This window comes from Pongo pygmaeus, chromosome 10, assembly GCF_028885625.2.
Source record: "Pongo pygmaeus isolate AG05252 chromosome 10, NHGRI_mPonPyg2-v2.0_pri, whole genome shotgun sequence".
Taxonomy (NCBI): Eukaryota; Metazoa; Chordata; class Mammalia; order Primates; family Hominidae; genus Pongo; species Pongo pygmaeus.
Window position 1 is genome coordinate 66,787,540 of NC_072383.2, and position 25,519 is coordinate 66,813,058.

Consider the following 25,519-nt stretch of genomic DNA (forward strand, 5'->3'; position numbering starts at 1 on the left):
TTTTTTTTGAGAGACAAAGTCTCACTCAGTCACCCAGGCTGGAGTGTAGTGGCACAATCTTGGTTCACTGCAGCCTCTGCCTCCTGGGTTCAAGTGATTCTCATGCCTCAGCCTCCCGAGTACCTGGGATTACAGGTATCTGCCATGACACCTGGCTAATTGTTTTGTATTTTTAGTACAGATGGGGTTTCACCAAGCTGGTCTTGAACTCCTGACTTCAAATGATCCGCCCGCCTCCGCCTCCCAAAGTGCTGGGATTACAGGTGCCACTGTGGATTTTCATAAACTAAACACACACTTGTGTAGACAGCAGCCTCGAAGCACCCTTGTGCCTATTTCCAGGCACAGTCTCCTGTGGTGCATCCATGCATACTGTTGTATAAATGTAAATCATTCATTCTCAGGACTGCATAGTATTCCGTCAGGGAATGCGAACCAAATCAAGAACACTGGCTTCCAGAATTAAGCCTAAACAGAGCTAATCCCTGCATGAACACACCATGTCTTATACCTGAAGGCACGCTTCTCCATTTTTGACCCCATGGCTAATGTTTGCCAGGAACTATAGAGCTCACACTGTGACTGAGGTCAGAGGGCTGGGTGAGAGTGCTGCTTGCACCAGAGCAGTGGCTCTGTTGTTCGACTTTAAAGAGGCTCCTTCTAGCATGGTCTGATAACCAGTAAGGTGTCATATCTTTTCCTGACACAGGTTTTTCAACCCTGCCTCATGAAGGCTCATCAGAGTATAATTCTTTCCTGAACACTGCAGTTGCTGAAATAGCCAATTTGGAGGGAACATTATTAGGGTGATTCTGCGAACCTGGAGCTAGACAACTTGAGTCCAAATCCCAATGCTGCCACTGCTTGTGGGACTATGGGCAACTTATTTAACTCTCTGGAGCCTCAGTTTCCTCATGTGTAAAAGGAGGTTATAATAGTACCTCATAGGGTTGTCACAAGCAGTGAAGGAGCACTTAGAACAACATGCACAGTAAGCAAACATATGTGTTTGATAGATGCATTGGAACTTCTGAACTCATGAGTGCAACACAGACACTAAGGGGTCATATGGTTTTAATGACAAGGGAAGAAAGGAAGTGCAGTGACTTGGGGTAGGTTAGCCCAGCGGCTCCCACTCCACCTGCCTTTAAAGAATCATCTACAGAAGGCTTGCACATTTGCACCCATATTTCTGCCACACAACATTCTTTTTCCGGAATCTAAAAAGTGTTAATTAACATGCCTACATGTAGTCATCCACTTTTGCTAACCTTTGCTAGCCAGAATGAAAATTCATCATTAATCCAGGGCTGGGTTGGTTATTTATTTATTTATTTATTTATTTATTTATTTTTGAGATGGAGTCTCACTCTGTTGCCCAAGCTGGAGTGCAGTGGCACGATCTGGGCTCACTGCAACCTCCGCCTCCCAGATTTAAGTGATTCTCCTGCTTCAGCTTCCCAAGTAGCTGGGATTACAGGCTCCCGCCACCACACCCGACTAATTTTTGTATTTTTAGTAGAGACGAGGTTTCACCATGTTGGCCAGGCTGGTCATGAACTCCTGACAGGTGATTCCCCTGCCTCGGCCTCCCAAAGTACTGGGAATACAGGCGTAAGCCACCACACCAGCCTGGGTTATTTTTAAATGGGCTATTATCTCAAACTCATTTTTGTACCAGATGAGGGATTAAAAATTCCATTACAAGTAGAAACACTGAAGAATCCCTTCTCTGATTCATTCTGGCTTGTCTTCTAGTTCTTGCAAAGCTGTGACATTTCATGTATTTTATGTATTTCCTAAGGTGCTGTAGGTACCAGGATACAAGGCCAACCCGGGGCTACTCTTTCTGCTGTGTCTCTACCTACAGCCATTATGACCTGAATCTACTCCACAGGACACAGCTTTTTTTTTTTTTTTTTTCTCATCACTTTCTCTTTTCTCTGGAGGTATCTGCTAAAATTGCAAACTCCTGGGCCCACCCAGAATGTACATCCACTTTCTGAGTGTCTCTTCAAACTCCTCATGGCTCTTTCTGCTTACCAAAGTCATACATACTTTTTAAAACTTTGAGCGCTCAAAAATATATACTGTCAGACATGAACTCTATCTACACACCACTCGATTCCCAAAAATAGATTCCAGATGGAGTTAGGTGCTAAACGTAAAAACTAAAACCATAAAAATATGGAAAAGGGTATAGAATATATTTATGACCTTGGGGGAAAGAGGGCCTTTTTAAGTGAGGCATGGAACATAAAAGCATAAAGAAAAGGACTGACGAATAGGATCTCATAAAAATTAAAAACTTCTGTAAGGCCAAAGATACTGAAAATGGAGCTTAAAAGATAAGCCACAGAAGAGGTGAAAATATTTGCCACACACATAACAAAGCATGAATAAATAGAAAAACAGGCAAATGGCATAAGAAAATAGAAATGACCAATAGAGTTGAACAGAAGTTCCACAGGGGCAGGGGTTTGTGTTTGTTCGTCCGGGGCAGTACCTCAATGTTTATCTAATGTTGAATTAATGTGAAAACATGTTCATTCTGATTTTCAATCATGTAAATGCTACTAATTATTAATTAGAGATAGGTTCTCACTCTGTCACCCAGGCTAGAGTACAGTGGTGGGACCATGGCCCTGGGTTCAAGCAATCATCCAGCCTTGGTGTCCTGGGTAGCTGGAATGACAGGAATGCACCATCATGCCTGGCTAGTTTTTAAAAAAATTTTGGTTAAGATGGGGTCTTGCTATGTTGCCCAGGCTAGTCTTGAACTCCCAGCCCTGGCCTCAACAATCCTCCCATCTCGACCTCCTAAGTCGCTGGAACTGTAGGTGTGTACCACCATGCCCAGTGAAAATGCAACTTAAAATGGAGATTTTTTTTTCACCCATTAGAATGGAAAAAAATTAGTGTTGGTTAGGATGTGGGGAAATACACATACTCATGTGGGGCTGGGAGTGTAAATAATACATCCTCTTGTAGGGTAATCTGTCAGTATCCATCAAGCACAAAAATGAATATACTTTTTATGCACACACATGTTTATTGCGGCACTATTCACAATAGCAAAGACTTGGAACCAACCCAAATGTCCATCAATGATAGACTGGATTAAGAAAATGTGGCACATATACACCATGGAATACTATTCAGCCATAAAAAAGGATGAGTTCATGTCCTTTGCAGGGACATGGATGAAGCTGGAAACCATCATTCTCAGCAAACTATCAGAAGATCAGAAAACCAAACACTGCATGTTCTCACTCATAAGTAGGAGTTGAACAGTGAGAACACATGGACACAGGGAGGGACACATCACACACTGGGGCCTGTCGGAGGGTGGGGGGGCTACGGGAGGGATAACATTAGGAGAAATACCTAATGTAGGTGACGGGTTGATGGGTGTAGCAAACCACCATGGTACATGTATACCTGCACATATACATGTAACAAACCTGCACGTTCTGCACATGTAACCCAGAACTTAAAGTATAATATAATAATAATAATAATAATAATAATAAAGAAGAGGAAGAAGAGGAGGAAGAAGAGCATCATCAATGAAAGAAAGAAACTTGAGGAAAAAAATGCATGTACTTTTTGATTTAGCAGTGCCTATCTTGGGAAATTATGGAGCTAATGTGCTTGTTTAACGGTATCTATTGCAGCATTCTTCGAAATATCTAAAAGTTATAAATGACCTAAAGACTCATCAATATGGAAATGACTAAATAAACTAAGATAAAATTATACCACAGAATAGTTTGAAACAGTTAAAAAAATGAGGTATCTCTATATGTACTAACCTCTAACATAACACACATAAGTGAAAAAGCCAAGTTGCATAATGACATTTACAAGAGTGTTACTCATAAGACAAAACTGTAGACGTGTGTATACAGCATATGGAAATGCACATCAACTGTTTTTTACTTCACAATATATTCTGGACATCTTCCCATGTCAAAACGTATAAATCTACCTAATTCTTTAATAAAGGTTGTAAAATACTCCATTGACTGGGTCTGGCATAATCTGACCAATTCTCTATGGATGAATGTATGGGTTTTAAAAAATATCTTTATTGAGACATAATTTGCATACTATACAATCCACTCAGTTTAAGTATACAAGTCACTAGTTTCTTAAACTATTATTTTTTTAAAATATGGCAAAACACATATAACAAAATTTGTTATTTAACCATTCTAAGTGTACAACTCAGTGGCATTAACTAGATGACTGTATCATTTCATTTTTTTACTATTATAAGAAATGCTGCAAATACAATGCTGTATATCCTCATATATACTTTGTGCAAATGACTCCATAAGATAGAAAGCTCTCATCTTTGATGGCCCAATGATAAAGAGTGATAAAAACGGGTTGGCCTTTTTCCTAAGATAACTACATTATTGTTAAACATGATTTTTAAACCTGTAAAAGACACGGAGGAATTTCCCAAGCAAATTTAGAAGCTGAAAAAAAAATACCTTGTTTTTCTCTGTTCATTCACATTGTCGAGTATATAACTATAAGTTAATTAAAGTGAAGGATGATTTGCTATACGGCATCTGGGCATAAATATGCTAGATGTCAATATGTTATTTGGTATCTGACTTTAACCTGAGTCTTTTTGACCAAACATACCACAAGCAGTTGGATCTTATACAGAAAGACACAGCTTCAACGTTAGTTCAGGTTTCCTAATCTGGACCTCAGAGTCTCTTTGGAGAGTGACCTCTGGCAACTCATTTAATCCTAGGGCCTCAGGTTCCTTTTCTACAAAATAGAGGGTCTGTCCAGGATGCTATAACTTGTATGGCCCAGGTCCCAAAGTGTGCTGGCAGGAACAAGGTCAGCCCAAACTGCAGCTGTGGCTGGAGCCAAGCTCTCTGGACTTAAAGCTTCAGTCCTGAATCTACCAGGTACTTGCTTTGTGGCCTTGGGCAAGTTACTTAACCACTGGCAAGTCAGTCTCTAAAGCTGTAAATTGGTATTTACCTCATAGGGTGTTGTGTAGGTTCATTGAGATACAGCAGAAACATTGCCTAGCCCTGTGCCTGACATCAAAGATGCCCTCAATAAACAGTAGTTTGAGGGTTTTAAACACAAAGCATATGGCAGGGCCACACTTCAAGGCTGCCAAATATCACAATTTATGTAACAGCAGTAAGAGTAGGATATACTTCTATAGCACTTATGTGCCAATCATATTCTGAGCACTTTATGTTTATTAACTTATTTAGCCCTCTCGACAACATATGAGGTAGAACTATTATTTCTATGTTACAAAATAGGAACTAGGCACAGATAGGGTAAGACAGTAGTTCAAGATCACAGCCACTGAACAGCAGAACCAGGATTTGAACCCAGGCAATCTGTGTTCTTCGGGCTCTGTGTTCTCAACCATTATTAAACAGTCTTATTATAGTGTTACGGCTCTTTTAAAATTCGTCTAATAGGCTTTCTGGTTTTTGCTGGAAAGCCCCCCCAAAGGGAAAAAAATAAGTTGTATTATTATTATTATTATTATTTTGAGACAGAGTTTCACGCTTGTTGCCTAGGCTGGAGTGCAATAGCATGATCTCAGCTCACTGCAACCTCCACCTCCTGTTCAAGCAATTCTCCTGCCTCAGCCTCCCAAGTAGCTGGGATTACAGGCATGCGCCACCACACTCGGCTAATTTTGTATTTTTAGTAGAGACGGGGCTTCACCATGTTGGCCAGGCTGGTCAAACTCCTGACCTCAGGTGATCTGCCTGCCTCAGCCTCCCAAAGTGGTGGGATTACAGGTGTGAGCCACCACGCCTGCCTATCTCATTATTGTTTATAAATATTTGTGTATTTGTGAGTATGGGCATAAATGGGGAATTTTTCCCTATTCTGATAGCTCCTCAATTTCAATACCTGATACCCACATCTTTTTCATATCAAGTTTTAAAAAATTAAGATGACTTTGCCAAACACTTCATTTGGACCCTACCGTCTAACTTAGAAACCTATATCTAAAATGACTGCCAGATGATAACTTGGTATAAAGGCTATGTAAAAAGAGGGAGTATAAGAAAAGGCGTTATTAAACTCCTTGTTGGTCACTTATGACTTCTAAGATCACACCATGACCTATGAGCCCACTGAGTTTTGGAACTCAAAGTCCAGGAGAGTTGCCTTCTCATACTGGCACGCTCTACTCCTTTAACTTACTCTATTTCCCCAGAGTTTCCCCCTCAAAATTGAATGGTTTCTCACTAGACTGCGTGTACCTTTACAGCAGCTCATAATTTGTCCCTTAGAGGAAATACAGTTTGGACTGCTGATTGAGCAAGCCTCAGAGTTTTGGCAGCCTGGGATTCTGTTAATTTAGCAGATGTAAAAGCTTATTTTGTTTTCCTCCATTAATACACTTCTATCTCCACTGCAGCACACAGGGAAAAGCCTTTCCCTCTGTAGCAATGATCCCAGTGGTAAGGACTGATGTAGTTACTTGCATGACCCGATCACTTCACTCCCAGGATGCACAGGAGCTGAGGCTGCTATGGGCAGGGTCAAGTGTCCCTACACGGCACCATCATCTCCTCCCGGATGTTAAGGATGCTGGGTAGATGCTGTCCTGCCAATCAGCCTTGTTGTTGTCTGGTGTACAGTCTTCCTCCAGGGGTGCTGCAGTCTTAGCACCTGAGGTATCTCAGTCTGTGCTCACTGGAAAGTCCAAAGTTCCTGATGACCAGATTCTGCCCCCTACTGTCCCCTACCCTCTCATTCACCTTGTCCCTCAATGAAGTCTGAATCTCAGCTGTGAAGGAGGCTCCTGAATACAGGCAAATCAGTAGAGGTGGTTAAGGGTTTCTGGGCATTTTGAGATAGTTGGAGTAACTCTGTCTGCCCAGAGCATAGTAAGGATGTGGGTGTGGGGAGGGCCAACAGTGGGATCTTTTGCCTAACCCAACACCCATGTGATCCACCAAGATACTCTGTTGCTTACACAAGCTCCTAGTATTTGGCTTGATATGTAGAATATATTTAATATTTTCTAACAGATGCAATTTTGATCAGTTTCAGAGGGCTCAGAACCTTTACAAAGGATCACGTGTACATCAACTAGATGTAGTTGATGGGGACTCAAGGATGGGGACTCAAACTCCTTGGCAACCCCAGAGAGCCTAGCACATTCACCTGCAGAGGGCACATCCTCGGTTTATTCTTGCAAAGGTTCCTGGTCAATGTGGCAGACTTCAGGCTACTCACTGCTGGTAGTGGAACCTTTATTCCTATAAAATCCCATGTGGAAACCCAATGTAAAAAGTTAATCCATCTCAGCATTTGTTTTCCAGAGTATGATGGTAACAACTCCTATGAAGATGCGGGGAATTACATCAAGAGCCAGTTCCTTGACCTCAGTATGCAAAAAGATACCAAAAGAATTTACAGTCATATGACCTGTGCCACAGATACACAGAATATCAAATTTGTGTTTGATGCAGCTACAGATATTATTATCAAAGAAAACCTCAAGGACTGCGGCCTCTTCAAATCCTCACCATTCCATTCCTCAGGTATAAATGCTATAAACAGGCTTGGAATCTGGGTAATTACAAACAGAAAATTATAGTCAGTATACTATGGCCTGAAGAATGAATCCATTCTTTGGAGATGGAGTATGCATGACTGCAACTGTGTTTCACACATTCTTTTCAAAGTGGGATAGCTAGTGCAGCTTAAAGAGCACAAGGCCAGTCATTAGAAGACCCCTGCCCCGCCCCACCCCCAGGTTCCAGTACTGGTTTTCCAATTTAATACAAAAGTCTGAATACTTAAAAAAACTTATCACAGAGTTTTTATATAATTTAAAAGAGGAAAATGTGTAAAGAGCCTAGCACAGTGCATGGCACATAAAGGTGTTCAATAATCAGCAGTGGCATTGCTTTCATATTCCCATTCTCTTTGCTGCTCTTGAATGGCTTGCCTAGAAAATGAGATCAGGATACATTCCCTCTCAAGTTCCTGCTCATGTACACAGCTGTTACACACTACCTCAAATATAAGTGGTTGTAATTAATAATAATTACAATATTCAAGAATTATGTTTAAATCTAGGTGTCTGTTCCTTGATACTCTGGCAGTTTTCTTTACATTCTGAATAATTAATGTTTGTCAGTTTCTGTATTAGGTTGGCATTCATAGAATCAGCTGCTCTGGTTTAAGGAATGCATCCCCAAGTGGTCCTCTGTCTCCTCACCTATTGAAGTGGCCTAGGTCACCTCCACAGAAGCCTCCAGGCTCTAGAGACTGGAAGAACTGGGGTTTGAATTCCCAGCTCTGCTCCTTACTAGCTAAGTAGTCTCAGGCAAGTCACTTTTTTCTGAGCCTCAGTTTCCTATCTGTAAAACAGGGATAATACTACCTAATTCACAGGGTTGGTGTCAGGATTTAAAATAATATGGATAAGTAGCTAGTACACAGTAACACATTCAATAAAGTATACAACTTTTATTACTGATCCCCAAATACCTCTTTTTATTGTGTTTTTTTTTTCTTTTTTTAGATAGCTTCCCAAGGACAGCAAACAGAATGTCCTATGGAAACACAGTTCCCATGGGGCTACAAATATTGCCAATTTTAGTGAGAAATTACGTGAGTCAAAATACTTTCCCTATGTATCACTGTTCTTTGAACCATCTATTTTTTTCTTTTAAACCACAGTGACAAAAGCCTTCTAAAACTTTGTGGTTTCCAGTGAGCACAAATTAAGGGAACTTAGATGCTAAGATACATTAGAAATTGTCATCAAATTCTTATCCTTGGCCGTATGTACAAGGGAAGTCTCATCACCTTGGCATACAAGGCTTCTTGTAGCACAGTCCCACCATGTCCTCCCTGGACTGCTCCTGCCACCCAAGCATAACATGTGTTTTCCCAGTCGCTTTACCTGGAATTCCTACCACCTCCATCTCTCTGCCTGGTAATATCCAAACCTTTGTTCAAATGTCAGCTTCCCTGATAAGCCTTTCTCAACTTTACCAAGCACCCCGTAGGCCAGCTTACAAAGCATCCCTACACTGCACTGTTGACTGCAATGAACAAAGCCCCATTACAATGCTTTTCCCATTATGGCAATTGGGTGTAAGGCCCACTGCCCTAGTTCATAAAGGGAAAGACCCGGGTCTGTTCTTCTTTGCATCCCCTTACAAAAGTTCTGGTAGACAGTAGGAACTCAATGAATATTTGTTGAATGAATACATAAATTGCTAAAAGACCGATTTGGGTTACTGAACCAAATCTATCACCTACCAAGATATCATTTTGGGACATCAATTTCTTCATCTGTAAAGTCTATTTGCTCTTGCCTATAAAATGGGAATGTAAGTAACTTATCACAGAGTTTTTAAATAGCTTAAAGGAGGAAAATGTGTAAAGGGCCTAGCACAGTGCATGGCACATAAAGATGTTCAATAATCAGCAGTAGCATTGCTTTCATTTTCCCATTCTCTTTGCTCCTCTTGAATGGCTTGCCTAGAAAATGAGACCGGGTTACGTTCCCTCTCATGTTCCTGCTCATGCACACAGCTGTTACATACTGCCTCAAATATAAGTGGTTGTAATTCATAATAATTATAATATTCCAAAATTATGTTTAAATCTAGGTATCTGTTCCTTAATAATCTGGCATTTGTCTTTACATTCTGGATAATTAATGCTTGTCAGTTTCTGTATAGGTTGGCATTCATAGAATTTGTCTCCAAAATTGCTGATTAAAAAAAAAAAATCATTCCTTTCTGTGTGATCTGTGCTCTGTTGAAGGCAAAAGAGAAAAGAAACTACATATAATCACCATTGAAACATTTCTAATAAGTTTTAGACATAAAAAAAAATCCACTTGAAGGTTTAAATGAACAATTCCATTCAATTCTGGCATTCAAATAAAAACTTTTCACACTGATAGCTCTCAGGGATTGTTATTATTTTTACACACTTAATATTACATTTTGTGGTGCTCTGGTATATTTACCCTGGTGTGTTTGTATTTTCTCACTACTTTTTGTTCCAGAAATGACTGCTGCACCAAATTTCTTAAAGAGAATCTCTGGGCTAGGCACGGTGGTGCATGCCTGTAATCCCAGCACTTTGGGAGGCTGAGGCAGGCAGATCACAAGGTCAGGAGTTCGAGACCAGCCTGGACAACATGGTGAAACCACGTCTCTACTATAAATACAAAAATTAGCTGGGCGTGGTGGCACATCCCTGTAATCCCAGCTACTCGGGGGCTGAGGCAGGAGAATCGCTTGAACTCGGGAAGCGGAGGTTGCAGTGAGCTGAGATCCCACCATTGCACTCCAGCCTGGGTGACAGAGCAAGACTCTCGTCTCAAAAAAAAAAAAAAAAAAAAAAAAAAGAGAGAGAGAGAGAGAGAATCTCTGTTGCAATGCAAAACAAATTGTAAAATTATCAGAAATTTTTCAATCAAGAAAACAAATCTGTCATTTTCCTATCAAACAAAAACCCTTAGGATTATATCTCCCCGTGGATGAAGCAAAACGTGTTTAACAGCCTGTATAAGGTCCTCCATAAGCTACCCCACACTCACCTCCTTTCTCCCCTCCAGCCACACTGAACTTCTTTTGCTCCTCAGAGTCAATATGCTCCTCCACCTCCAGGCCTTTGAACGTGCTATTTATTGCCTTGCCTTTCCTTTTTCACCTGGCTGATCTCTCTTTATCCTTCAGGTCTCAGCCATGAGACCTCTGTCATATTCTCGCACACAGCTAATGACATCTGCATTTATTGAATTGTCAGCTCCTTCAGGGCAGGTGCCATGTCTAACTTCTTACCCCTATAGTCTTATGCTAGCACATACCACGAACTATATTAGGCATTCAATAAATGTTTACTAAATAAGTGGAATGAATCTATCTGGAGAGAAATGTAATTTCACTAACTATACTTTGGGATATAGAAATTAACTTTATGGCTCTCAGTTTTGACTTTCACCTGCATTCAACATTAACCATGACCTCGAGAGGAAAGAGTTAACATAGCCAGTATATTTTGCTCAGTTCTTGCTTGTCTTTAGGAACACCTGCAGTCACAACAATGACCCTGACCCAAATCCTGAGCACTAAACTCCCTGAAATGCTTACTAATTAGTTATGTTATTTTTGTGCCCTCAAGGCAGTGGTCAAAATATATCAAGACAGTATCATTGTTTAAAGTTAACGTGAAGATTCCTGATGCATCCTAGTACCTAGTTTGGGGTCTGCATCCTGGCTGGTTACATAGCTACACGACCAGTTCCCTGACCAGCTCTGAACTCCTAAGACTTGAGTGGGCTTTCCTGGGTGGAGGCGTTTTGCATATGTCTCTGCAGTTTACAGCTGGAGAGAAACATGCATTCCTGAGAAACATGTGGAATCCCTACAGGGAGAGGACAAGAAAGCCTACTACAACTTCTCTAGTTTTGCCACCATATATCTGTATCCTGCTGTTCCTGCACCATACCCTTTGCTGTAATAAATCTTAGCCTTGAATATGATTTTATATTGAGTTGTGAGTGAGTCCTTCCAGCAAATCACTAATAGGTGGTCATGGTACTCCCCAAAACATCCACCTTCTTGAGCCACTCCCCTTTTTGACATCTGTGACACCACTCTTAGTTTTCCTTCTACCTCATTACTGATTTTTTCTCATCTCCATTCTTGGCTCCTCTACTCTATCAGACTAACTGTGTGAGGGTGCTATAGCTCGATTCTGGCCTTCTTTTCTTTATCTCTACTCTCTTGCTAGGTTATTTTATTAGTCCCGCAGGTTTCAATGCCATTTCTATGTTGATGACTCCCAACTTTCTTTCTGCAGCCAAACTTCTCTCTTGAGCTCCACTTATATACCCAACTGTATCCACTGGATACCTCCTGAGGAGTTCACAATTTCTAAAGAAAATGTCTGAATCAGAGCTCTTGATTTCATCCCAAATCTGTCCTCTTCCAGTTTTGTCCATCTAACATAAGAACACTTCATACACTCAGTCGAGCACAAAACCTAAGCATCATCCTTGATTTTCCTCTTCTGCTCACACGCCTTCCTCCTCCAATCCAATCCAATCCAATCCAATCCAATCCAACCCAACCCAACCCGTCAGCAAGTATTCTTGGTTTTATTTCCAAAACAGATTTCCAATCCTTTCACTTCCCTCCATTCCTAACAGAGCATCTTAATCCAAATCACCATCATCAACATTTGCCAGGATTACTGTAACTGGATTAGTCTCCCTGCTTCTATTCTGGCCATTTTCTGTATTCAGTAGCTAAAGTTATCTTTCTAAAACCCACATCAGATTGCATCACTCTCTTCTTAAAACCCTTCAGTGGTTTCCCATTATTCTCAGAACAGAATTCAAACTCTCCACTTTAGAACTGGCTTAGAAGGCGCTCTATGTTGTCCCCTGCCTACCTTCCAACTTCCTCAAAGACCACTTTCCCCTTGCTCACTGGGCTCCAGCCACCCTGGTCTCACTTCTGTTCTACTCTTTCCACCTCGAGGCGTTTGCACATCACTTGCACTTGGTGCATTTTGTAATCAGGCTATAAGATCTAGCTGATTGTCACCTTTCAGATCTCCGCTTCAACCTACCGTCTTTTCAGGCAGGCCTCCTGTCATTCTTTCCATACAACATTCTCTCAAAGAGTAACTGCTATGTTTTAGGCACTGAAAATACGTGACAAGCAGGACAGGCTCCTTGCTTTCATGGAACCTATGTTCCACAGTAACTGTCACTCTCCATTACGTTAAACTACGTATTTGCTTCATAGCAATGCTCAAAATCTGAACTTGCCTTGTTTTTTGTTTGCCTCCCTCACTAGCACATGCAAGAAACATCAGAGCAGAGATGCTGTTTGCTCATGACTCTGTCTCTAGCCTAACACAGTGCCTGGCACACACAGACTGGGATTTACTTCCAAGCAAGAATTATTTGACCAAAGAGCTCTCAGTGTAAAAAATGTTCAGAAGTTTCTGCAATTGACTGACATGGTATTATGCTAGAACTGTATGCCATAGAGTTTGGAAACACATTTTGTACACTTAGAAGTACATGTTCTTAAAACTCAAAAGATGGCCAAGTCCAACTAAAGGGTTCGTTAAGGCTAGAATGTGACATTTCCCAATTTATCTTTCTGTTTCTTCATAAATTGAAAGGAACTGACAGTAACAAATGATAAACCAGCTAGGTTTATCTCTACCACACTAAGATTATTCATCTGAGTCCCAAAGAGCAATGGAAAAAATTACATGTCTGCCCCAATTGAACAATCTTTATCTGAAATTTAACTGTGAACATTTAGTATTATTAGTAAGGTGTGAACAGTTTGGATATTTGTTCCCCCAGATTTCATGCTGAAATGTCATCCCCCATGTTAGAGGTGGAGCCTGCTGGGAGACGTTTGGGTCATGGGAGTGGATCTCTCATGGCTTGGTGTTGTCCTCACAATAATGAGTGAGTTCTCATGAGATCTGGTTGTTTAAAAGTGTGTGGCACCTCCCACCCCCTCTTTCTCTTGTTTCTGCTTTCACCATGTGACATGCCTGGTCCTGCTTCACCTTCTGCCATGAGTAAAAGCCTCCTGATGCCTCCCTAGAAACTGAGCAGATGCTGGGGCCACGCTTGTGCAGCCTGCAGAACGCTTAGCCAATTAAACCTCTTTTCTTTATAAATTACCCAGTATTTCTTTCTAGCAACCCAAGAACAGCCTAACACAAGCTGTAAATAAATCTCTCTAATTAAACAATGGGAAAACTGCTGTAGAATCACCACATGTTAAATGACCCTACGCTTCCCACATGTCTCCAGGTGTCTATGTTTTCATAACAGTGACTATCCCCGTGAAAAGGATTTTAATGAGTGGGCTCAACTGAGTCACCAACAATGGACAAGGGAATAAATATTTAACAAGGACTAAAAATTAAGGTGAAACTACCTTCAACAGTTCATCTGTGTATTTCCAAAACTGTGCCCTTCTGGACCACTCACAGCAAGAATAGTTAGACATATAATCTGCCTTCACCTAAAATAAGTACAACATTTCTGAGTATGGAGAGGGGAAAAGACACTTAAAATGGAAGGGTTTCATATCTCTGCTTAAGTTTTTTTTTCTTTTTCTTTTTTTTTTTTTTTTTTTAAGACAGAGACTCACTGTCACCCAGGCTGGAGTACAGTAGCACAGTCTTGGCTCACTGTAACCTCCACCTCCTGGGTTCAAGTGATTCTCCTGCCCCAGCCTCCAGAGTAGCTGGGATTACAGGTGTGCACCACCACGCCTGGCTAATTTTTTTTTTTTTTTCATTTTTTTAGTACACACAGGGTTTTGCCATGTTGGCCAGGCTGGTCTCAAACTCCTGGCCTCAAGCGATCGGCCAGCCTTGGTCTTCCAAAGTGCTGGGATTACAGGCCTGAGCCACTGTGCCTGGCCCCTGCTTAACTCTTGGGGGAAAAAAGGCCTTCTTCACATGATCCCTCCCACCTTCTTTTCTTTGTCAAAATTCTGTGACAGACCCTTGAATTATTCCTGGACTGTTCAAATAAAGCCAGAGGCATTTATTTAAACACTTTTTTTTTTTTTTTTTGAGACAGAGTCTTGCTCTGTCACCCAGGCTGTAGTGCAGTGATGTGATCTCAGCTCTCAGCTCACTGCAACCTCCACCTCCTGGGTTCAAGCGATTCTCCTGCCTCAGCCTCCCAGGTAGCTGGAATTACAGGCACCTGCCACCATACCCAGCTAATTTTTGTATTTTTAGTAGAGATGGGGTTTCACCATGTTGGCCAGGCTGGTCTTGCACTCCTGGCCTCAAGTGATCCACCCGCCTCAGCCTCCCAAAGTGCTGGAGTTACAGGTGTGAACCACTGCAACCAGCCTAAACACTTCTTAATGAACGCAGGGGTGAGGGTGATGGTGGTAAACCTCCTATAATTACTCTTTTCTTATTACATGTTTGGTCAGTGTTTTAGGGGGCTGAAGGCAAGGGGTGGGGGTAGACCCATTTTAGGCTAGCCAGTGAATAATTCAACTGTGTCCTTTACTGCCTGAAAGTCCCTAACTTCTCTGAGGCTTTCTCCTACATGCCAGTGACTTATCTTGAACTGGGGCATAATTGTGGTCCCCCAATTCTACCTCTCTAAGTTATCATATTATTTACTATTAATATAATACTAATTTTAACAAAAAGTTTATAAGAAAACAATGTCATTTTCTTGAGGGACTGAAGTACTTACATACAATATAGGTAACTACATAAAAGTGTATAAAGTTACATATAATATATGTAACAATATAAAAGTATATTTTAAAATGTACATCCTATATACTTATGTATTATTTAATATACTACATACAATATATTTGCATTCATATGTTTCATTTAATAAGCACATAATAACTCTTAATCTTTGTCCCTGAGAGTATCTGTTACATGTAATAAGCACATCTTAGTGCCTAAGATACAAAGCTGAACAAAGCCTGGTCCCTGGCCTCTATGTGAACATGGAGTTACTGGAAGATGCTCAAGAGGAGAAGAGGTGTGGAAGGAGATTCTGACTCTGCCCAGGGGAATAGAAAAAGGCTTCCTGGAGGAAGCAACATTTTGAACTAAGTTTCAATTAACCTAATGAATGATCAAATGGTCTCTAACATTTATTCGTGCCCTAACAACATGATGTTATGCTAAATTTCACCTGCCTGTATTTGTATATGTATGTGTGCATTAAGTGGGAAAGGAGGCTTAGTTATGTGTTTGAATAACTGTCAATTCATGTTACTTTAGTTGTGATTTTTAAGTGTGGTTCTAGTTTTCACAGATTCGCATCAGAATAATTTAAAAACTGGATAAGCAACTAATTGAAAGTTCTTTAAACAAACAGAAGGATTACTTAATTGGCTTCTCCTGAATTCCTGATAGGCTAAAGACTGGAGTAGTAAGCACTATCATTACTGCCTTTGTATCCCCACTGTCAAGGTAGTTATCTTCAACTCCGGGTAAGTGCATGATAACTCTGTGAAGCCAGCTCCAAGGCAATTTGTTTGAAGTTGGCAGCATTTTTTTTTTTTTTTGATGCAGTGGAGATTAAGCCCTCCAGTTGAGCTTGACAAAGGTATGTATGTGAAAGGTCACAGAGAGAAAACGTGTATTTTTAAAACCTGTGACATGCAGCAGTCCTCAGAAAACAGAGATGAGAAACATTTTTAATATGCATTTTGTGTCTGTTTTATTTTAACACAAATTCAAATTAGGACTTACTAACCTCTTCACAAACTACTATACAGTATTACATTTAATTGCTAGGAAGAATGTCAATTGTTTTGAATCACTAGATAGAAGTGTTTTTTGTTTGTTTTAAAGAGACAGACTCTTGCTGTGTTGCCCAGGCTGGAGTGCAGTAGCTGTTCACAGGTGCGATCATAGTGCAGTACAGCCTCAAACTCCTGGGTTCAAGTGATTCTCCTGTGTAAGCCTCCCAAGTAGCTGGGACTACAGGACCAAGCCTAGCTCCAAACAGGAAGATTTGACTAAATTTGACTTAGTCTCCTTCCCTTAACCCAAATGCATGTTGGTATTTGATATAATGTGTGTGTGGTTTTTTGTTTTTTGGTTTTTTTTTGAGTAATTTCACTTTAAGGTTTTTTTTTTGTTTTGTTTTTTTAACATCTTACTTTCTTACTTTGCACTCTTAGAGAAAGGGGTGTTCTAAATACACAAACTGAAAGGAGGAATCAGGGCTAATGGCAGTTATCACATCTCAACTCTAGATACTGCTGTCACCACAGTGTTACCGTCAGACACACACGTTCAGGGATTAAGAACAGAAACTAAGCACCTTTTGGATGCTGGCTACATGAACTTGAAGTGGGTCCTTATCAGCTCTCTTTGTGCTTTTACACTAATAGTTCTTAACCCTATCAGATGATGCCTCTTGTTTTCACATCCAATATTTTGCAACTTCTATTTTATTATGCTGGCATATAATTCTAACACATTTACATACATAATTTCAAAAGATCAATATAGTGTTCAAACTATATAAAGCAGAAATAAAAAAGAATGCAATTTACATAAAATATGGTATCCATATGCAAAAACTTGGGTACTCCACTAGAAGACAAAGAAGTCACATGCTTGTATCTATACTTGAGAGTCACCGTGAACACATAGATTACAAATGCAGATTGATTTGGCTCTTTGTTCACTGTTGTCAGGATTCTCTGAATATGAAATATCTCTCAGTCACGTTGAGAGCAAAACAAAATATAATTTCCCCTCAATTTACATGTAGTGGCATCCCTGAAAAGTTCAGTATATATTCAAACTGTTGGGGAGGGGGAATATTTTGTATTTGTATATAAAAAAGATTTTGGTTTTAGGCTCAGATAATTGTAAGCTCATCTTACCCTATGGAGGACATTAGAAAATTGTGGGCGGAGGGCACAGTGGCTCATTCCTGTAATCCTAGCGCTATGGGAGGCTGAGGCAGGAGGATCACTTGAGCTCAGGAGTTTGAGACCAGCCTGGGCAACATAATGAGACCCCTGTCTCTACTGAAAAAAAAAACAACACACCTAAAATTGTGGGGAACAATGTAAGCATGACAAGATAAGTGATAGGAGGGGCGCGGTGGCTCATGCCTGTAATCCCAGCACTTTGGGAGGCTGAGACTGGCAGATTATGAGGTCAGGAGTTCGAGACCAGCCTGGCCAACGTGGTAAAACCCTATCTCTACTAAAAATACAAAAATTAGCCAGGTGCAATGGTGGGCGCTTGTAATCCTAGCTACTCAGGAGGTTGAGGCAGGAGCCTTGCTTGAACCCAGGAGGCCGAGTGAGCCGACATTGTGACACTGTACTCCAGCCTGGGCGACAGAGCGAGACTCCGTAAAAAAAAAAAAAAAAGGCAATGTCTTTAAGAAACCCTGAATGTTCAAGAATAAGAATGAGGCTGATAGCTGATAAATGTCTCAGAAAGGGACTCTGCGTATTATGTTGAAGGGGAAAGGCTTACTAAACCCATATAACTTTAAATCACAAATATGTATATTATAGCTGAAGTTCCTAGATTTTAGTGGTTTTCTTCATATTCATCCTCAATATGTCAGTATTTGCCTCACAATAGGCATTTTATACAGGATCTCAAGCAAACTGGTTTTACGAGCATATTTGGGAAATGAGCAGAGTGTGACAGATGACCACATGTTGTGCCAAAATTTTATATACAATGCTGTTTTCTGAAGATAAATCACCGGCTAAAATCTATCCAGTTGAGGGCAAGTGATCATGAGAGATCTGTGTATATGAACACAGTACTTTCCTCTTAGGAGCAAGAATCTTAACCAATGTTAGGGAGATTTCTGAACATCTGAAATGGTATAGGACTCCTAGTAGAGGAATTCAGTGAATGTTTGTTGATTATGGGAAGGTGAGAGTTCCTAGGGAAAGACGCAAGAGAAATAAATTCTCCCTCATACTTAAAACATAACAATGAGAAATACATACTACAGTCATCTCTCAAAGCACTAATGACAGTATTGATTTATGACTAGTGTAAGTTTTAGAAGAGTTGTTTTATTTTTCTTAATATGCATTTCCCAAGAGATTATAAATCAACACAATCTTTTTGGAAGGCAATTTGGTATATATATCAAATACTTAAAATGGCTTTAGACTTAGTAATTTCCTTTTTGGGTATGTATTCATAATAATAATAATAGCAGCTTTTACATAGCACTTACTATGTGCCAGGAATTATTCTAAAGACCCATGGTCACGTAGCTACAAAACTGAGAATCCAGAATTTGAACTTGGGCATGGTGGTTCCAAAGCCTGTGCTCAGATTTTTGCTGTCTTAGCTACAAGGATATTCACTACAGCATTGATCATAACAGCGAAAGTTTAGAAACTAACTAAATATTCACCAGTGGTGCATAAGTTAAACAGTAATATATCTATTGACAGGACACAAAACAGAAATTAAAAATCAAGTTTTAGAGATAACATGTTTGCATGGACAAACAAAATAAGATATTTGACTTGGGGGGTAGAAAGGCTCAAAACTGTGTAGTATGATTCCAGTCTACTAAATGTTTCCTTTGGATGGTGAGATTTTAATTTTCTTTTTGGTGCTTTGTTGTATGACCCAAATTTTCTAAATGAACTAGAATTCCTTTTGTACACAGGAAAAAATCAATAATAACAAATTGTGCTCTATAGCAGCACAGTCCGATCAAAATATAATGCAAGTCATATATATCATTTTAATCTTCTACTAGTTATAATAATGTAAAAAGAAACAGGTGAAATTAATTTTTATTTATATATTTATTTATTTTTGAGATGGGGGTCTCACCCTGTCACCCAGGTTAGAGTGCAGTGACACAATTACAATCTTGGTTCACTGCAACCTCCACCTCCCAAGCTCAAGCAATCCTCCCACCTCACCCTCCCAAGTAGCTGGGATGACAGGCATATGCCACCATGCCCAGCTAATTTTTTATATTTTTGGTAGAGATGGGGTTTTGCCATGTTGCCCCGGTGGGTCTCAAACTCCTGAGTTCGGGTGATCTACCTGCCTCAGCCTCCCAAAGTGCTGGGATTACAGGTGTGAGCCACTGCTGTTGGCCTTGAAATTAATTTAAAAAAATATTTCTTATATAACATATCTAAAATATTATCATTTCAACATGTAATCAATATAAAACATTATTAGTGAAATATTTTCCTTTTTTGTATTAAGTCTTCAAAGTCACTTTCTAGCACACCTCAGTTTGGTCTAGTCATATTTCAGCTCCTTAAATGCTTAGTGACTAATGGCTACTGAATTGAACAGCTCTAGATCCTTGGTAGAGCTATACCTTCAGGTCAAATGTGCCCAAACCATGGTCCTAAAACCCTCTACTAATGACCTCAACTTCCATGGAATCATCCCCATCTGTGTCAAGCTGCTTTTTAAAAGAGAATAGAGAGGTGCTTGGGAAATAGGGAGATCTGAGTTTGAATCTTCTAACACTTAGCTATGTTATCTTCGGCAAGTTAATTAACCTCTCTGTGCCTCATTTTACCTGTTTTGTAAATGAGGATAATGCCTACTTTGAGTTGCTGAGATCGAAATAATGTATTAAACTATCTACTACATGGAAAGTACTTGATAACAGAGACTACTAAATTTGACTGGCTTTAAAAAATCTCTAATAATATTATCACTAGTAAGGAAGGTGTTATTATCCTGCCTACTGTATTCAGATACAATGATGATTAGACTTAGCAGGAGGCAAGACAAGATACTTTTTTTTTTGAGACAGGGTTTTGCTCTGTAGGCCAGGCTGGAGTACAGTGGCACGATCATGGCCCACTGCAGCCTTGAACTCCCAGGCTCAAGTGATTCTCCTGCCTCAGCTTCCCAAGTAGCTGGGACCAGAGGCATGCACCATTATGCCTGATTAATTAAATTTTTTTTTTTTTTTTTTGAAGAAATGGAGTCTCCCATGTTGCCCAGGCTGGTCTCCTAAAGTGCTGGGATTATAGACATAAGCCACCACACCCAGCCAATGCAAGATTCTTAAAATAGATGGTAGGAAATCTCATTTAAAATGGCTCTTTGGGGTTTTGTATGTAGCAGAGCAGCTCTTTCATTGCTATCTATTGAAAGTCAACCCTCAACACAAGGGTTCATTTTTTAAAAAAAATATTAAAATGTTCCTAAACTAATTTTGAGGTGTGTGTGGAGAGACTACCCTGAGAAATTCACAGTAAATACATTTGTATTTGAAAATGGGCTACCTAATGGCAGGCAATGAATGACACACACCTTTGTTTGCTTCCCATGGCTTTTGCTCAGCAAATATTCGATCCATTAAATAAATAGATATAGATTATTGATTATGTGCCAGGCATCCTTCTAGACAAAGGGGTTAGGGCAAAAAATGGGAGGTGCTTCCTTAATTGAATGGAGGATTGAATGAACGAACTGATGAACACTGTACCTTTTCTGATTTTTCTGAACTAAGTCATCAGTACGTTTTTGCTTCTCTTGTTTCCCCTAAGATTTTCTTTACTATGTCGCTAGGCAGTGGCATTTCCTTCAAAAGGCTCAACTGAAATATGGTCTACTATGGCTGAAGCTGGGTATAGGTGTGCTTAACTTTTGTGTGGGTTTTAAAAGTTTCAAAATAAAAAAGTTTTTAAAAATCACCAATAATAATAGAAGGTAATTATCATGACATGTATCAATGGTTTTATAGCATCCCTGTTTATAACAGAGTTAACCAAAAACTATACAGATGCTCAAAGAGGTGAATGACTAAGAAAATTCACATAATCAAGAGGATAAAATACTATACAGCAACGAATTCACATCTACAGACTGTGTCAATTCATGGAAATATCTAAGGAAATAACATGAAATGAAAAAACAAGCAGAATATAATCCACAATTACAACAAAGAAAATATGTGACATGCATATATTTACATAGGCATATCACATATATTTAAGTTTTTACAAAAACTAAACATGTATTTGGTTATGTAGGAATATTACTTTCCCTTCTGGGTAAGACTGTCCACATTAATACATGTAATATAAATAAATAAATAACACGTGTATAACAAATTCTGTTTTATTTTCTTTTATTTTGAGATGGAGTTTCACTCTTGTCGCCCAGGCTGGAGTGCAGTGGCATGATCTTGGCTCACTGCAACCTCTGCCTCCTGGGTTCATGCTATTCTCCTGCCTCAGCCTCCCTAGTAGTGGGAACCACAGGTGCACACCACCATGCCTGGCTAATTTTTTGTATTTTTAGTAGAGACAATGTTCCACCATGTTGGCCAGGCTGGTCTCAAATTCCTGACCTCAGGTGATCCTCCCACCTCGGCCTCCCAAGGTGCCGGGATTACAGGCGTGAGTCACTGGGCCTGGTCATAAATTCTGTTTTCTAAGCAAACATATCTTACACCAGAGGGCAGAATGGTTAGGGAAAATATCTAGTGAAAAAGAGCACCGACAAAGGAGCACCATCTCTCAATTGTCACACTAATGTGCAGTGACACTTTGGCAACTGACTCCCAGTTACTGGCATACAGTTTCATCTACCAGGTGGAGCCAAATGGCCGATTTGGGATTTTTCTTAATCCGAGTTATTATTCAGAACAACATATTCAACACAAATATTTAACCACTAGCGTCAGATTTTATTTTTACATGATAACTCCTCAAGCCTTTAACCGCAAGAGTGCATACAAGGTAAAATTAAAAACAAAATTAAGCCTGCTGACTTTCACTGTGATTGTGGTTTGATATCATGCAGGATAGATCACAACTGCTGATTCATATTAGGAAAGAGAGCCCCCAATTGTCACAAGCACATTGTGTTTGAAAATACAAAACCTTACCAAATCACTTAGTACTCAAAATTAACAACATCCTCATCATCTTGTGGTTGAAATGATGACTGAACAATAACTCAAGCTAGTTGTGTTCTATATATTTTTTAATTAATATAATTAGTATTCCTAGATCTTTTTAAATTGCTCTACTCTAGCCCTAGGGAAAAATGATTTCAGAAGGCTGAATACGTATGCTGATTCAAGACATGATTTCTCACACACCCAACCTCTATAATTTTGGATTACAGAGCAATATAGAGTAATTCTGGCACCAACTCTTTGGCAATGCTGTTTAAAAACAAAGTTACTATTACACACCGCCCAGGATATTGACTTCGCATTGCACATAAATACATTTATATAATACTTTTTCTTTAATATAGAAGCCATAGCCTTGATTTTTTTGAAAAATGATTAAGAATATGGTAATTATGAGACTCACAATTGACTCAAAAGCTCAGAGCTAAAATCCAGGTAGAGTTTGAACACATCTTACAAAAAGTTGAGATCCAAATTGCATACAATTTATGAAACTTTTGATTTAAGGACTAAGTTTTCTGGTAACCTCTTTGGGAACATCAGGATAATAAAAGATGACTAAGTAATAATGGTATCTCGGCCGGGCACACTGGCTCACACCTGTAATCCCAGCACTTTGGGAGGCCGAAGCAGGAGGATCACAAGGTCAGGAGTTCGAGACCAGCCTGGCCAATGTGGTGAAATCCCGTCTCTACTAAAAATACAAAAAAATTAGCCAGGCGTGGTGGCGCATTCCTGTAATCCAAGCTACTCGGGAGACTGAGGCAGGAGAATTGCTTGAACTCGGGAGGCCAGAGGTTGCAGTGAGCCGAGATCACGCCACTGCACTCCAGCCTGGGCAACAGAGTGAGACTCCGACTAAAAAAAAAAAAAGAAAAAAGAAAGAAAAAAGAAATAACGATATCTGATCAAATTATTTGCCTTGGCCGGATGGGTGCCAGTCCTGGCTATAAAATTCACCATCTGGGAGACCTTGAACAAATTATTTAATTTATCTGATTCAAACATGCTGTCTATAAAAATGAAAATAACTTTATGTAGTTTCTAACTTAGAACAATAAAGTATTAATGATAAATATGAAAATGCTGGGAAGAGTTTCAATCACTACTAATATATATTCATTATCTAGCATTGTCTTCTTCAAATGGATACATTTTTAAAACAGCCTTTAATCACAGAACCACTTTTTTGCATAACTTTAAGCCATAGGGCTAATTATACACGACACAAATCTAACCAACGGAACTGTACTACTTAGATTAAAAGAAACTTGCAGAATGACAGTTTTGCATAACTTTAAATAAAAGGCTAATTACATATGACATAGAAATCTTACCAACAAAACTGCATTATTTCAGTTTAAAAGAGACATGAAGAAATGACATTAACAGTCCAAGTCACATATAAAGAAGCCCACACAAAGAGGAACTGAAACGGATAAACGGACTTACTTGGGAGTTTATCTTGAAAAGGAACTAAAACACACATCCCAAATAACCAATATCTGCAAGATCCAAAAAGACAGAACTCCAATAATGGAAAGGACTCAGTGACACTGAATTACAATGGACAAGTCCAGTAAAATTCAGTTCTTCTTACTATTCCTCCCAACAAAAGCAGAAAACAACCAACACGCACGGTACCGGTTGACCTGTTCTGTGCCACTCAGAGTAGGTGGGTGGAAGAGCAGACAGGAAGCTGGGGCATATTTAATGAATACTGAAAGGGAGGACTGAGGGTTTGGCAAAGTGTGAACGAGACGGACCCTACCTTTCACAGATTTCCCAATACTGTGTAAGTGAGTGATAGAACTGTAGTTTTGGGCAACAGTCTTCAAAAACGCTTCCATCCCTTCCTGGTGGTGGTAGTTGAAATCCAGCGCAGCTACCAAAGGCAGCAACAGCCCTAGCCAGAGGCACGGGAAGTCCATGTTCTAGAGATGAATAAAAATAAGAAGAACCTGAGAACACATGAGGGCAGGCGGGGGCATCACCAGCTACGTCTCGGCACTCCGGTCTCAGGGTCTCCCGACACTGACGCTCCCTGCCTCCTAAGGAGGCAAAAGCTGGAAGCAACACCTTCGGGAGTGAGCCGTGCAACCAGAGACCGGGAGCACGGGCAGCCTCGGTGCCCTCGACCCAGCCGCCCGTGCCTCCCTCTCCTCCTCCTCCTGGCGCCTCCGCCGTCCGGCAGCTGCCGCAGCTGCGCCCGGCCCCGCGCACCCCCAGCCTCACCAGGTCCCAGGCGCGCACCTCTACCCACCCGCGGCCGCCCGGCGGGGCCGAGTGTTATAGCCCGGTCAGAGGGCGGGCGCGCCTGGGCCCCGCCCCCGGACGTCCCTCCGGCCCACTCCGGAGCCGCGCGGGTGCCTCCCGGGCGGGGCCTCAGCCGCCTTCGCACCTAGGAGAGACGGCGCCCGCGCGGTGCGCCCTTTCGTGGCGCTGCTGCTGGTACCGGCGGGCGGGCGGCTGAGCGGGGCGGAGGGCTGCGGGCATGGAGTCGCCGCCGCTCGCGGACAGTCTTTGCTGGAGCCCCAGGTTAGAAGTGTGTCCTCGCCTCGGCCACGGCTGTAGCCCGGGCAGCCACAGGGCGCTCCACTGAGGGACACTCTCTGTCGCAGACTGCAGCCACTTGGGAGACGTTTAGGGCTCGGCGGGTTTCCTGCGGTTGGCGGTGCCGGGGCCCACCTGGAGCCGGGACGCGTCCGGAGTCCTGGGTGCCCTGAGCCCCGCGCTGGCTCCTGCGGGATGGGCGACGTCGGCCCCGGCAGGGCGAGCCAAGCTCCCAGCGGTGCCAAGCTGCCCAGCGAGACTAAGCAATCACGGGTCTTCAAGAAAGAACGCGCGCGTGTGTGGAAGTTTTAAATGCCACGAAGTGCAGAGTGCAGGACATTTTCCGACAAGTTTACATAGTGGGTGGAATTTGTGTAAATTAGAATTGAATTTAAAACTGGAAGCCACATCGAAGAAGGCAGGACCACTGTTGTAAATGCGATGCTTCCTCCACCTGCACCTGAGTCTTAGGCCAATTCCAGGTCTCTCGTCCTAAAATGCTCCTTT

At 40.9% G+C, this 25,519-nt stretch overlaps 1 protein-coding gene and 1 non-coding gene across 3 annotated transcripts in view; one reads left to right on the forward strand and one right to left on the reverse strand.

Annotated features, from left to right (window-relative positions):
* The window catches only part of CPM (carboxypeptidase M), an 81,796-nt gene extending 57,022 nt beyond the window's left edge, over positions 1–24,774 (reverse strand). Inside the window, exons 1-2 of one of the 2 annotated variants that reach the window (XM_054443551.2) lie at positions 24,713–24,774; positions 24,231–24,393 (exon numbers count right to left, since the gene is read on the reverse strand). In XM_054443551.2, coding sequence (XP_054299526.1) covers positions 24,231–24,390 — 160 coding nt within the window. In that variant the 5' untranslated portion in view covers positions 24,391–24,393; positions 24,713–24,774. Of the gene's footprint in view, positions 1–24,230; positions 24,394–24,694 lie in introns of both variants that reach the window. The other variant, XM_054443550.2, reaches the window with a different exon arrangement.
* On the forward strand, positions 5,441–5,502 carry LOC129011037 (U7 small nuclear RNA). The gene has a single exon (XR_008493172.1). It is a non-coding gene; the product is annotated as a U7 small nuclear RNA (small nuclear RNA).
* Positions 24,775–25,519: the final 745 nt, after the last annotated feature.